Source organism: Physeter macrocephalus, chromosome 12 (genome assembly GCF_002837175.3).
Source record: "Physeter macrocephalus isolate SW-GA chromosome 12, ASM283717v5, whole genome shotgun sequence".
NCBI lineage: Eukaryota > Metazoa > Chordata > Mammalia > Artiodactyla > Physeteridae > Physeter > Physeter macrocephalus.
The window spans coordinates 50,285,919-50,300,929 of record NC_041225.1 but is presented as its reverse complement, the minus strand read 5'-3'; the positions used below and the strand labels follow the sequence as shown (position 1 = coordinate 50,300,929).

The 15,011-nt window shown below is 33.5% G+C and overlaps 1 protein-coding gene across 6 annotated transcripts in view; it reads right to left on the bottom strand.

Annotated features, from left to right (window-relative positions):
- BIRC6 (baculoviral IAP repeat containing 6) overlaps positions 1-15,011 on the bottom strand; it is a 249,625-nt gene that overhangs the window by 154,506 nt on the left and 80,108 nt on the right. For 5 of the 6 annotated variants that reach the window (XR_008618874.1, XM_055089099.1, XM_055089102.1 and 2 more), the window contains 6 exons: positions 14,120-14,266; positions 4,919-5,106; positions 3,740-4,063; positions 3,402-3,501; positions 910-1,124; positions 374-582 (listed from right to left, as the gene is read on the bottom strand). Coding sequence is in view for 5 of the 6 variants with exons in the window: in XM_055089099.1 (XP_054945074.1) it covers positions 374-582; positions 910-1,124; positions 3,402-3,501; positions 3,740-4,063; positions 4,919-5,106; positions 14,120-14,266 (1,183 nt within the window). In the remaining variant the exon portion in view is untranslated. The remainder of the gene's footprint in view (positions 1-373; positions 583-909; positions 1,125-3,401; positions 3,502-3,739; positions 4,064-4,918; positions 5,107-14,119; positions 14,267-15,011) is intronic. The other variant, XM_055089101.1, reaches the window with a different exon arrangement.

Here is a 15,011-nt window from a genome sequence, read left to right as displayed (position 1 = left end):
CCCACATGCCACGGAGCGGCTGGGCCCGTGAGCCATGGCCGCTGGGCCTGCGCGTCCGGAGCCTGTGCTCCGCAATGGGAGAGGCCACAACAGAGGGAGGCCCGCATACCACAAAAAAAAAAAAAAAAAAAAAAAAAAAAAGAATTAATCAATTGGTCAATTAATCAATTGGTAAGTACTAAAAAAAACAGAACCAATTATTTAATCACAATATATTAATGCATTAAACATTATTATAATATGCTAGTGTCCTACCGCCTTTTGCTCTTTTCTATACACTTATGAAAAGTCATTTCTTGACAAGTATGTGGGAGACATTATAGAAAATACAGAGTTTCAATAAGACTAAAATATATTGCAATTTTCTACTAACCTGCACTGTATATCCTCCTGTAGAGCAACCATCATTGTTAAATGCTGGTCAATTTCTGGTTGGTTTGCAGATTCTCCCTCTCCCCTCAGAGGATCATGCATTAATTTCAGTTCACTCTCCCAAGGCAAGATATAGGTATGACCATAGTAAAATCCTAATGGGATTTTAGCTCTGGCATTTGTACTTCCATAACGTCCAATGACAGTGATCTGAAATGAAAACTTATAAATATACATAACCACCCATCTACCACAACAAAAATCTGAGTCATTTATTTTAAAAGATAATTATATTGTAAATTATAAAAAGATACTTTTGTTTTTAATTGAAGTATAGTTGAATTACAATGTTGTGTTAATTTCTGCTGTACAGCAAAGTGATTCAGTTATACATAATTTTTCCATTATGGTTTACCACAGGATTTTGAATATGGTTCCCTGTGCTATAAGGATACTCTTAAATTATATGTCTGAATTTTTTCATAACTTATCAGAAACATGGAAAGCATATCAATTCATTTTCTTGAAGTTCTTTACCTTCATGAATCTACACACTGGAGGTGGTATCAAATCATGAAGAATTAGTGAATGGGTGCTTATATCTGTTGCCACTACCAATCGCCTCCCATCAACCTCTTCTCCTAATGTCCAAATGTCAATTGACAAGGAGGCCAAGTCTCCACAAGTGGGAATCAATACATCTGTCAACAGTATTGGTCTACCAAAATCCAAGGTCACAAATCTCCTTGCTCCTATGAGAGACAGAGAGCAACAGCTGACACAAAATACCATGTATCAATTAACCAAAAGACACACTCTGAAACAATCTGGAACATTCATCTTAAAATATGAAATCAACTTACTAAACTACAAACAAGTAAGAAGAAATGTTAATAATTCTCATTCAAAAACTGTCTAAAACCTCAATTTATATTAGTTTGAACCCCAAGATTTAACTAAAAAATATACAAGAATAAGTTTGTTACTGTGAAGGCAATCAACTGTACATATAAGCTTATTTTAAAACTTTAGAGCAAAAATAGGTAAATCAGCAAAAATAGAGATTAACTCAATGAAGTACCTATAGGTTCTTCTTTCAGTCATTTGGTCTTTTTTTCTTTTAATTTTACAACTAAATGTATTTATTACTGATACCAAATTTTATTATTTGATTTTTATTTTCTTAAGCCTTATTTAACATCTTTTGGAGTTGCATCTTACATTGGGGTTAAGATGTAAAGGACAAGCGTAAGGCTGAAATCACATGTAGTCATTACTACCACACTAAAAAATCTCTGAGGAAGGTCCTCCAATGGAGACAGCTAAAACTTATCTCAAACAATGCTTCCCTCCCATACTGACACATCACTGTCTCTTCAGCTCAGTACCAAATGAAGTAGAAGGCTTACTCTTAAGGGCCACACTAAAGAGACAGTATGTCTTTTATGTGTAAGCTCATATATTAACAAAAGAATGATCTGAGAGAAACAGAGGAGCAGATTTGCATCTCTCAACTCACACACATTTCAGGAATAAGCTCAATTAGTGAAACAGCAGGCATTAATAAAATCCTACTTATTTTTCTTCTTTATTGTGTTAGGGGCAGATAGTAACCTTACCAGTTACATTTTACAGTGAAGGAACCCAACTAAATTTAACTTGTAGGACTAGTGCCATCTCCATAGAGCCATTTTTAGGAAAACAAGGCAGTTACCAGTATTTTCCTAAACAGAAAGACTACTGAACAAAAAACATAATTCTCCCCTTTAGGGGGCTTACGTGCCACAGTCAAGTCCACAGATAGAAAACCAAATCATAGTGTAAACAACTGCTCACATTTCATAAAGACTGGACAACAACGAATTTCACGCTATATGCCATGAACACTAATTATTGTTACCAATGAATGATTAGTTGGGCAGAAAACAACATGTAACACTATTTTTTTAAAACTCTCTCTTCCAAAGAGGAAACAACCCACTGCAATAAAGCAAATACGGTTCAACTCTTCATATGATGAAAAGTGATACAGTATGCACTATATTCATGTTAATTCCTCCTATAAAACACACCTAAGGACTTTGTTAAATTCTGCTGCTGCTCAAGCCCAGAAATAACATTTGGTAGGATAATAAGGCAAATGTTGCCTACAGTATATTAGTAAACATGCTCTAATTAAAAGCACCTATCCTGATCATAGGTCTCTAAGCATATAAGCATGGTACAAGCCTAAGTAAAATTTGAACTATCCAGAGACCATGAAATGTTAGTAATCCTACTTAGTTATTTTAATGAGCAGTAATTCTGTCAGCTATTCTCAAAAAATGGTTCCAACATTAGAATGCTAGTCTTAATGAATACTTCTTTAAGCATAATTTTTAGGGTAATGGTAACTGAGCAGCTACAATAAAGACAGATATTTATGTCAACCATGGGTCAACAGATGAGATTCTTTTTTTTTAATTAATTTATTTATTTTTGACTGCGTTAGGTCTTCGTTGCTGTGTGCGGGCTTTTCTCTAGCTGCGGTGAGCGGGGGCTACTCTTCATTGCGGTGCGCGGGCTTCTCATTGCAGTGGCTTCTCTTGTTGCAGAGCACGGGCTGTAGGCGCGCGGGCTTCAACAGTTGTGGCTCGCGGGCTCTAGAGCGCAGGCTCAGTAGTTGTGGTGCACAGGCTTAGCTGCTGCACGGCATGTGGGATCTTCCCAGACCAGGGCTTGAACCTGTGTCTCCTGCATTGGCAGGCGGATTCTCAACCACTGCACCAGCAAGGAAGCCCCAGGTGAGATTCTTATACAGATGAAATCCACTGTTTGGATAGAATTAATGAAACCACTCAGCAGCACTCTTCCATTCAACTTGGTAAGCACACAGCTTGAGCCTTATGTAATGCTTATTCTTGGTAAAAAGCACTTTCCCAAGAGCAGATGTGATTTATTTGTACAGGAAAATCACACTACAAAATATTAAGTCTTCAAAGGGCCAGCAGACAAAGCAAAAAAAATATTTTAAGAAAATCAAAGATTACCTGAATGCATTCGTTCTATAATAATGGACTGGTGAGGTGGAGGCTGAAGAAAATGTGAAGCATGAGAAATTGCAAGGGCTAGACCAGAGCCAAGTGGATTCTAGAAAAGAAAAAAGTATAACTCTATATTGATATCACTCTTGCTCTATAAAAACTAATAAACATAATATAAAGTTAACAAGTCTTATTTCCTTATGTATATTCTGTAACATTAAATAAAATAATCTAATTTGATACAGCAAGTTAACATAATAAAACTTTGCTTTCTAAAGTTAACATATACATCAAAATATTTTTAAATGTCTAAGAGAACACCTGTTTAAAATATAGTAATTTACCATTCTGGACTTGTTGGAATTTTTGTTATGTGCAGCAAGATTGACTGTTGGGGGATCAATAACTGAGCCTGGGAAAAGCTGTGCAAGTTCGGCATTAATCACAACGGAAACTGCTTCATTGGGTGGGGTGAGTGGTGGAGTCATAAAAAGTGGTGTTGTTTTTGGAGTGGGTGGAATAACATCAGATGGATGAATGAAGAATCCAGGGGCTGCCACTGGGTTGGAAGGCACAGAGTTGTGAACAGGACCTACTGCTGATGCTGCTGATGCTGCTGCAGCTGCTGCAGCTGTTGTCTGATGTAACTTGGCTTCCAGCTTTGCTTTCTGTAAAAGAAGTAAAAGCAACAAATATAGACTAATCCTGCCTACCTAAATTGTGGGGAATACTACGTGGGTATATATTGTGAAAATAAACATGATTAACTGGATCCTAGTTCAATAAAAATGAAATTAAGTAAAAAATGGACTCAACATAAATGGAGTACTTCTATGCTATATATATATATGTGTGTGTGTGTGTGTGTGTGTGTGTGTGTGTGTATAATAGACACACACATACACACACACACACACACACACACACACACACACTTCCTTAAATATTTGATATAAACTTTCCTATTTGGGACATAGGAATTTCTCAAAGCAAAGGCAGAAAGGAACCAGAACAATTAAATGTAAATAAGGAAACAAAGTTCTCCTCAAAACGAAGTATTAACAGGAAATGGATTCTCATGTTGCCTAACCTGATACAATTTGTCACCTGGAATTGTATGAAGTTTCCAAAATGTCTGCTATTATTACTAAATTTTAATTCACATTAATTTAATTGGTCTTTAAAATGTTGTTTTAGGTTTCTCAATCCATTAAAATAGTAACTTTTAACTCTTATGTTTGACCAAGAGTGTTTATAAACAGAGTAAAGAATGGAACTTACTTAAAGACTGCAAAGAAAATATCAATTATATTCCCCCAGATATGTATCAAAGAAAATGCATTTATATAAGTTTTAAAAATTTTAAGTATATCACAAAGATGTTACCTCAATTTTTGTAGAAAATGATTAGCTCAGATCGGTCAACCTAATTTCCTTTACAAAAATAATGGTCATTTTTACAGTATTTTTTCAGCTTTTGAAGTTTAGAGACAGCATGAACAAAGAGCCAAATAGTCTCCAACCTGTTGCTGAAGCTTCAAAAGCTGCTGCTGTTTCTCTTGCAGCACCTGTAGCTGTTGCTCGGCTGAAGCCATTGCATGAGAGAGAGACTGCAAAGCTACCTGGGCTGCTGAACTCAGGGCTGTCGAAGCTTCCCCAACTGTCCCAGATGATAGTCCACCTACTGCAGGAGTAACCCCGAAGGAACTCACTGGCATAAGACAAGGGGGGGGGAAAAAAACAGGATGAAGAAAAGGTTCACAGAGAAACATATACAAAGTATATACTACTCTCACACTAAAACTACAATTAATTTTCCTTTAAAAAATAAGACTCTGTAGAGGAAATCTTAATGGTAAAAATGTATCGATAATAATAGTATTCAAGTATAAGAGATCCAGGAATGACTTTTGATCAAAGAAAAATTAGTATGCTTTTGAGTTTAAAAATATTGTCAGCATGGGAGAAATTTCATTTAATATGGCTAAACTCTTACACAATCTGAGCATAAGAAATAGGCTGAGTTTCCTTTACTAAGTTTCTTACAGCAACACCACCTTCTTCTCCCTCCCCTAAAAAGCTCAAACAACTTTCAATTACAAGAACATCATTTAACAAGACTAACGACACCTATTTCCTCATTTAAAGCATAGCGTGGAAAGAGAATCTTGCCCACAAAGAATATGCAAAGCAATGTTTCCTACCATATGCTCCTCAGAACACTAAGAAGAAGAGAAACATTTCAGATGCACAGTCAAATAAGTCTGGCACATACTGTTTACCCATGAACATTACCATCATTACAGGTCTATGAAATCGCACGAAGTTAAAATTTATTTACTCCCCTTTTCAATGTTATTCAAATATACAGTATAAAAGAACTTTTTTCCCATTATATATTTACCAGTATCTGTGTAAAACATTTTGGAAAAAGCTGAAATAAAAACTTAATTTCATAAACTCACATGATTAACCTTCAACAAAGGAGGCAAGAACATACAATGGAGAAAAGACAGTCTCTTCAGCAAGTGGTGCTGGGAAAGCTGGACAGCCCCATGTAAATCAATGAAGTTAGAACACACCCTCACACCAAACATAAAAATAAACTCAAAATGGCTGAAAGACTTAAATATAAGACATGACACCATAAAACTCCCAGAAGAGATCACAGGCAAAACATTCTCTGACATAAATCATACCAATGTCTCCCAAGGCAATAGAAATAAAAGCAAAAATAAACAAATGGGACCTAATCAAACTTATAGGCTTTTGCACAGCAAAGGAAACCATAAACAAAACAAAAAGACAACCTATAAGAAAATATTTGCAAATGATGTGATAAACAAGGGCTTAATTTCTAAAATATACAAACAGCTCATACGATTCAATAACAAAAAAACAAACAACCCAATCAAAAAATGGGCAGAAGACCTAAATAGACATTTCTCCAAAGAAGACATACAGATGGGCAATAGGCACAAGAAAAGATTTTCAACATCACTAATAATTAGAGAAATGCAAAACAAAACTACAATGAGGTACCAACCTCACACTGGTCAGAATGGCCACCATTAAAAAGTCTACAAATAACAAATGCTGGAGAGGGTGTGGAGAAAAGGGAACCCTCCTACTCCTACACTGTTGGTGGGAATGTAAATTGGTGCAGCCACTATGGAAAACAGTACGTAGGTTCCTTAAAAAACTAAAAATAGAATTGCCATATGACTCGGCAATCCCACTCCTGGACATACACCCAGAGAAAACTCTAATTTGAAAAGATACGTGCACCCCAATGTTCATGGCTGTGCTATTTACAATAGCCAAGACATGGAAGCAACCTAAATGTCCATCAACAGATGAATGGATAAAGAAGATGTGGTACATATATACAATGGAATACTACTTATCCATGAAAAAGAATGAAATAATGCCATATGCAGCAACATGGATGCACCTGGAGATTATTATACTAAGTGAAGTAAGAGAAAGACTTACTTATATTAAGGAAAGATAACTGCTACAATAATAACAAATGTTTAGTATGTATTACCTACTACCTTACACTGTTTTAATTAATTACTGCATTCAACAAATGAACCCTGAAGGGCAGGTACTATGATTCTGGTCTTTAGTTGATTAAGTAAAGAACGGCTCAGAGAAGTTACCCTGTAGAGCTACCTAATGGTAGAACTAGGGTTAGAACCAAGGGCTGTGTGAAATCAAACCTAACATGAGGCATAGTGCTAAGCATGGAACTTACATCAACTCATTTAATCTTTGCAATGGCACATGAGTAGGTAGTATGTTACCCCATTTTACAGATAATGTATCTAAAATTGAGGGAAGTATATGGCAGAAACTAGCACAACATTTTAAATCAACTGTACTCCAATAAAAATAAAAATAAAATTGAGGGAAGTAATTTGCTCATAAATACCTGAAAAGGGGAGAAAAAAGGTAATCTGACAGCCTATCTTAACATCTAACAATGACTATATTATGCCAGAATTCAAATAAACTATTTTTAAAAACTAAGCTATAATCAAAAGATTGAAATAACAACAAAACTGTGCATAGCCTCTTACAATTAAAAATTTCCTCAACTTAAAAAAAAAAACATGATCATTACAGTGTAGCCATCATACACCTCATTTAACTTGCACAAATTCCACTATATAAGCTTGGTCAAAGAGCAATCATAACTCGTATAAGTTGTGTGCTGCAAAATGAAATCCATTTGCTCCATCAAGTGTTCCACCAAAGCAACAGCAGTTCATTCCAACTCTAGAGGAAAAATTATTAGACTTACTAAGGCATTTATGTTATACCTGTACTTTGGGGGTAATTTAAGTGATTTTTCAATATTAACCATGTGTATTTTAGCCCTTTACTGATTTTAAAAATCTAATGCCCAAATAATATTTAAAGGAAAATGAGCTAAGTCACAAGAAACACATGAGAGACATAAACAACCCAAGAAAAATAAGTCATCCTGCTACTACAAAACTAATTTTTAAATCTTTTGCACAGTCTGAGTTTTCAATATCATTTTCTGTTTTTATACTAAGAACCTCTAAAAGTAGATATTAAAAAAAAAGAGGTGAGAACAAGACAAAGATGACTACTATCACCATTTCTATTCAGTATAAATGCAGGAAGTCCTAGGAAGCATGATAGAGCAAGAAAAAGAAATAAAAAATATAACAACTAGAAAAACAACAAAGTAAAAATCTCTTTATTAACAGATGATGCAATTGTATATATTTAAAATCCCTAAGAATGTACAATCTACAAGAATTAATAAGTTAATATAGCAGTGTCACCAGGTATGAGATTAATATACACAGATCAATTATATGTCTATAGACCAGCAAGAAAAACCTGGAAATAAAATTAAGAAAAATAGCACTTATAATAGCATAAAAAATCAAATAGCTAGGTACAAATCTAAAAAGGATGTGCAAAACTTCTAGTGCACCAAGAACTATAAGACATCACCAAGATAAATGGAATACCTAATTTAGCATAAATATATACTAAAGAATATTACCATGTTAATGGACTGAAAGTCTTAATGTTACGATGTCAATCCTCCCAAACTGACTTATATTCAAACCCCATATTAAAATACAATAAGTTTTCTGAGTATAAATTATCAATCCAATTCTAAAATTTAAATTGAATTACTGAGATCTAATGTACAGCACATTGATTACAGATCATAATACTGCATTATATACTTGAAAGTTACAAAGAGAGTAAATCTTAAATGTTCTCACCACAAAAAAGAAATAGTAATTCTGTGACGTGATGTTAGCTATGGAGGTAATCATTTTACAATATATAAATTTTTCAAAACAACACACTGTACACCTTAAACTTGCTCACTGTTACATGTCATTTATATTTCAATAAAGCTGGAAAAAAATGGAAATACAAAAGACCCAGAACCTTTATGAAAGAGCATCTTTAAGAAAAAGAATGTTGGTGGATTACACTCCTAGGTATACACTCAAGAGAACTGAAAACATACATCACAATGAACACCTAACACAGTAATGTTCACAGCAGTATTTTTCTTAATAGCCAAAAAGAAGAAACAACCCAAATGTCCATTAACTGCTGGGTAGATAAACGAAATGTGGTATATCCAAAAAAATTTTTAAGTGGTAAATATAAAATGGAATATTATTCAGCTACAAAAATGATGTACTTAGACATGCTAAATGGACAAACCTTGACAATATTAAACCAAGTGAAAGAACCCAGACAAAAAGGTCATATACTATATGATTCCACATTTATGTGAAATGTCCAGGGTAGGCAAATCCATAGAGACTCAAAACAGATTAGTGATTGCTAGGAGATGGGGGAGAGGGGAATTGGGAGTGACTGTTAATGGCTACAGGGTTTCTTTCTGGAGTGATTAAAATGCTCTGGAATTTGTGGTAATGACTGCACAACACTATGAAAACTTCATATATAAATTTTCTAAATCTACCAAAAAAGAAAAAAAGTTGGTAGATTTGTACTAGCAGATTTTAAGACTTAACATAAAGTTACAGTAATTAAGACAATGAGGTATTGGCATAAGGCTAGATAAACTGACCAAAGCAACAGAAATGACCCACACAGATAGCAAACACATAATTCTGAAGAGAGGTGACACTGCAGCAGAGTGAAGGAAAGATAGCTTTTCCCCCACAAATGATTACATCAAAAGAGAGAAACAGTAAACTAAGATGAATTAGAAGAAAATACCCATAGTAAAAGAAGAGATTTAAAAGTTGAAATTATGTCAGTTATAGTGATGAAGTGTAACATACATGAAATTGGAGATGCAAAAAGAGAGAAGATAAAAAACAGGGCAGAAGCAGTGTTTCAACAGTTAATGGCTGAGATCTTTCTAAAGCTGATGTAAGATATGAAGTAAGCATTCAAGAAGCCCTGTGAATCCCAACCAGGATAAATACAACTGAAACCACATGTAGGAAATCATAGAAAAATGCTGAAAACAGAGAGAAAGGGGATGAAGGGGAGAAATAAAGGAGGGAGGGGGGAAGGAAGAGAGTATGAATCTCAAAAACACCTTGAAAACTGACAATGACATTAAAAAAGGAATAATAAGACTGACAAGTGATGTCTATCAAAAACAGTGTAAAGTAAAATGAAAGATTACCTTTAAATAACTAGAAGAAATAATAGCTGGCTTACAATTCTATAACATGTGAAATACTCTTCAAGAATGAAGATGGGGGCTTCCCTGGTGGCGCAGTGGTTAAGAATCCACCTGCTAATGCAGGGGACACGGGTTCAAGTCCTGGTCCAGAAAGATCCCACATGCTGCAGAGCAACTAAGCCCAGGCACCACAACTACTGAGCCTGCGCTCTAGAGCCCACGAGCCACAACTACTGAGCCCACGTGCCACAACTACTGAAGCCCGCGTGCCTAGAGCCCATGCTCCGCAACAAGAAGCCACTGCAATAAGAAGCCCACACACCACAACAAAGAGCAGCCCCCGCTTGCCGCAACTAGAGAAGGCCCGCACACATCAATGAAGACCCAACACAGCCAAAAATAAAATAAATAAAATAAATAAATTTATTTTTTAAAAAAAGAATGAAGATGACATATCTTGATCCAAACAAGCCAAATGTAGAAAGTTATTATTATGATATTCAGAAAAATTTAATTAAGTATTGAAAATTAGATGATACTATGACATTGATTATGCTAATTTATTAGATTATGATAAAGTGCATCATAATAAACCATAGTTAATTTAGATAATTACAATAAAAATGGAATCAGTTATTAAAGAGGACATCTGCATTGTTTAAGATACTATGTATGGATACTGACTGTGGTTTATCTAATTTTTCAAAAAATATTTGAAATTTTCCCACAAAAAACTAAGTTAATTCACCATCAGTAGACAAGAACAATAAAAGTCATCTTACAGAGTTTTCAGACATAAAGAAAAATCAAACCACAGAAAAGCTCAAAAGCAAAGAAAGAAATAGAGAAATGAAAATGGAATTATGAAATAAAGCCAAAGGAATATTGAATATAAAAACTATAATAACAACCATGGAATTAAAATACATATAAAATTAAGGTTATAAAGCCACATTGCCATATAAATTAGAAAGGTGATAAATAATGTTCAATATATTTGCACTGTATAGTTAAAAAAAAAAGCAACCGGATTTCTGGATGTCAAGGATATGTGTATATTATGCTCTCTGGGATAATTGCTAAAAATATTATAATAAAAAGTAGAAAAATAGCTCAATAAAAATACAATCACCAATAAAATGGAAACAAAGGAGAAAAAGAAACATCTAACAGGCAAGATGAGAAATCTAATAGAATATATGAAAAACATGGTAGATTTGAATCCAAATATATTACTAAGTACATTAAATGTAAATAAACTAAATACTCCAATTGAAAGAAGGGGGGGGGAAGCAACTACATTCTGCTTATAAAAGACATGACTAAAATAAAAGGAGACACTGAAAAGTTGAAAGTAAAAAGAAGGAAAAATATATACCATACAAACAGTAACCAAAAGAAAGCTGATAACTGGTAGAGAAATGTCAAAGTCATTTTAGGAAAATCAATCTTAGAGAGAGAGAGAGAGAGAGAATACCTAATGATAAAAGACTCAATTCACAAGAAAGATACAACCATTCTAAATTTATATGGTAGCTTCAAAATGTATAAAATAAAAACTGTTGAAACTAAAATAGACAAATCCACAGGTATAATGACAGAATTTAACATGCTGATCTTATTAACTAAAAACAAAAACAAACAAAATAAAACAGATAAAATAATCAAAGACAGAGAATTTGAAGACCACAATTAGCCAACTGTATATCCAAGTGGATATACAGAGCACACATCACCAAGTGCAGAGTAAACATTATTGTCAAGCATTATTGCTGATCCTCTGCAATTCCCAATAAATTTTGCAGACTGACAATCAAAGTATTTCTTTTGACCCCACAGCATTTTAAATAGAAATGAAAAATAAGATGATAACTAGAAAATCTTAATATACTTGTAAATTAAGGAGTGCATTTCTTTAACGTTACTTACTAAAGTTGAATATATGAAAACCCTATAAAGCAGCAAATCAACTTCTACATTCATACCTAAGAGAATAGTGTATCCACTAGTACTAATAGCACTACAATGTAACAACCCAAATGTCACTCAACAGTACACAAATCAATAGTGGGTACATAAATTTTGTTTTATTCAGAGAGTAGAATCTTAAACAGCAATGAAAATGAACCAACTATCTATATATGCAATGATACAGGTGAATTTAATAACCATAACATGGAACAGAAGGCTGACCAACAAAGACATAAATGAAATTCTGTACTATACAGACCCTACTCAATCAGTGTTTAGGAACACGTAGCTAAGAGGTTATACAAAGAAACAAATAAAAACCAAGAAATGATTACTCTAAAAGTTAGGACAATGTTTACCTTTTGGAGAAAGGGAAAAATAAATGGAAAGGGGGCATGAAGAAATCTTTTTTTAAGAGTACTGGAAATGTTATTTCTTGACTTGGTGGTCACATGGGCAGTTTGTGTTGTGATAAATTGCTTCACTATACAATTGTTTTCTGCACCTTTCTGTATGTGCATTATATTTCACAATTAACATGTTTCAAAAGAAAAGGAGACAAGAAGCTGAGAGACTACAGTCATTTTCTAGAACCTTATGACCACTAGTCAGGACTTTGACCTAACATTTAATAAGTATCCCTCTGCCGGTGGTGGTTTCAATCTGGGTGGAATACAGAGGTGAATGCTTATAAATGCATAGACTACCTTTGGAAAGACAAGAAACTGGTCCTACTGTATGTTTTACAGGAGTAGAAATGGGTAGGAATGTGAGGGAATACTTTTCTTTTTCAAACCAGATCTTTTATGTTTTAAATTTTATAACTTCTGAAAGTATTACTTATTCAAACACATTAATTTTCTTAAAATAAAAAATTAATTTCATGACAGTTCCAAAAAAAAAAGTCTGATTTAGAACCAAAGAGTTTTCTGGAAGTTTAATTTCTTGTTATCGCATGTTTCCATACCACTGTAAATATATAAGTTTCTACAAAATGACTGCAATAGTCCCAGAAAACAAACACAAATGAATTTTGACCCTTCTGGCATCTCCATATGAAAGAAATATAAAATTTTATTTTTAAATTAAAACTGTCAGCTACATAAGCCATGATTTTCACTTAGTGGTTACTTCTACAATTGGAAGATATAAGATGATTCTGAATAAAAAGGCAGTCAAAGGACTGTTAAGTTCCCTTTAAAACACTCTGCCATTCTGGACCCAAGTGCAAGATTAAATTTTTCATGACTTCTCAAGCAAACTATTTTTACTTTCTGTTAAACAGTTGAAAAAACAAAAAGACACCTACTTACAAAAAACCATCAACAGCAGAATTCATTCAAGACAATATTCAACAACACTTCTGGGACTGTAATATAAATGTAAAACCATATACCAATATTTTTAATTATAAAAACGTCAATTATTTGTGCCCAGATAGAACTAACTGTAAATAAACACTGATCCTACAATGTGAAGAAAAAAACACAGAAAGTAAGATATACAAAATAAACACAAGTTCTCACTGATTATTCATTTAAAACATCAACACCATATATTCAACACACACAAATACTGGTTCATATATCCAAAGTTGTTTTAAACTAGCTGAAAAAACAGTATTCCCTCTTCACTCATCTCAACCTTCTCAAAGACATTACCAAATATACCTTTAACTTTAAACGCAAGAAATTACATCATGATGCCAAATTGACCATCAAGACTGATTGCTGAAGGTGGGTAATGAAAATATAGTCTATTGTACTCGTCCCTCTACTTTCGTTATGTTTGATACTTTCCAAATTAAAATGTTTCTAAAAACGCACATACATAAAACAAAAAGATTTAACATAGGGTTCTAGAGAGTAGGAAAAAACCCAACAGACTTAGAAAAGAATATGAAACCACTTATGATTATTCCCCAAAATGTGCCTCCTACCAATAAGTTTCTACTAAACATGACAGCAAAGGAATTTACATATACTATAAACTGATATGTAAATATTGATATATCACTTTATTACAACATAAAATATGTAATAAAAGAATGTATATAATAAGAGAAGGTATATACCAGTAAACGTACTTGCATCATCCCTTTCTATTCTGGTTCCATCACTAGTTGACACACAAGTAAAGTGCAGAGGCTCAACTTCTAGAAGTCCAGTGAGAGATGTGAAACTACCTTCAGCAGCTGTGCAACTACTGACCTTTCCATTTCCTAATACAAAAAAGAGACAAGTTTTATAAAACGTGAATTAATCTTAAAAAGGCAATAGTCATATTGAGAATTATAGCTACTACTTCGATTTTAATTAGAAAGATGTATAAATGCATAAACACAGGGTTTACACAGGGCTTCAACAATGGACATGGTATTAAGAAAACTCACAAATAGATACTAGTCTCCTTGCTACAAAAGCAGAGTTGCAGAGAAGCAACTTAGTGGTCATTCACATTAACAAGAAAAAGTAACAAGTGATTTAGATTTTAAATGAGGAATAGAAGACAAAAGAAAAACAATAAATAAATAAATAAAATAGATTTTAAATGAGGGGAAAAAACAACCAGCTACTTAGATTAGCTATTACTCAATCTGTTTAAGTAAGCAAAATATCAGAATATATTCTATGTCAACGGTACAAATGACACTTATTAAAAACTAAAGAAATATTCTAAAATATTAGCAAGGTTTATCTATAAATTTTATATTTTGAATATAATATCAATATTCTAGAATGAGATATGCTACCTTATAATCATAAAAAGTTTAAGATAGCACATGCAGTAGTAAGAAAGAAAAGCCAAATGGTCACAACTACGCGAATCATAAAACCACAGTAAGAAGACTGGACAGAAGAACACAAAAGAATTAAGAGTGGTGTATATCATACGAGGGGAGGAAGAGGGAAGGGTTATTTTTAGTACTTTTCAAATGTTCTAATCAGAGCACTACTTTTAAACAG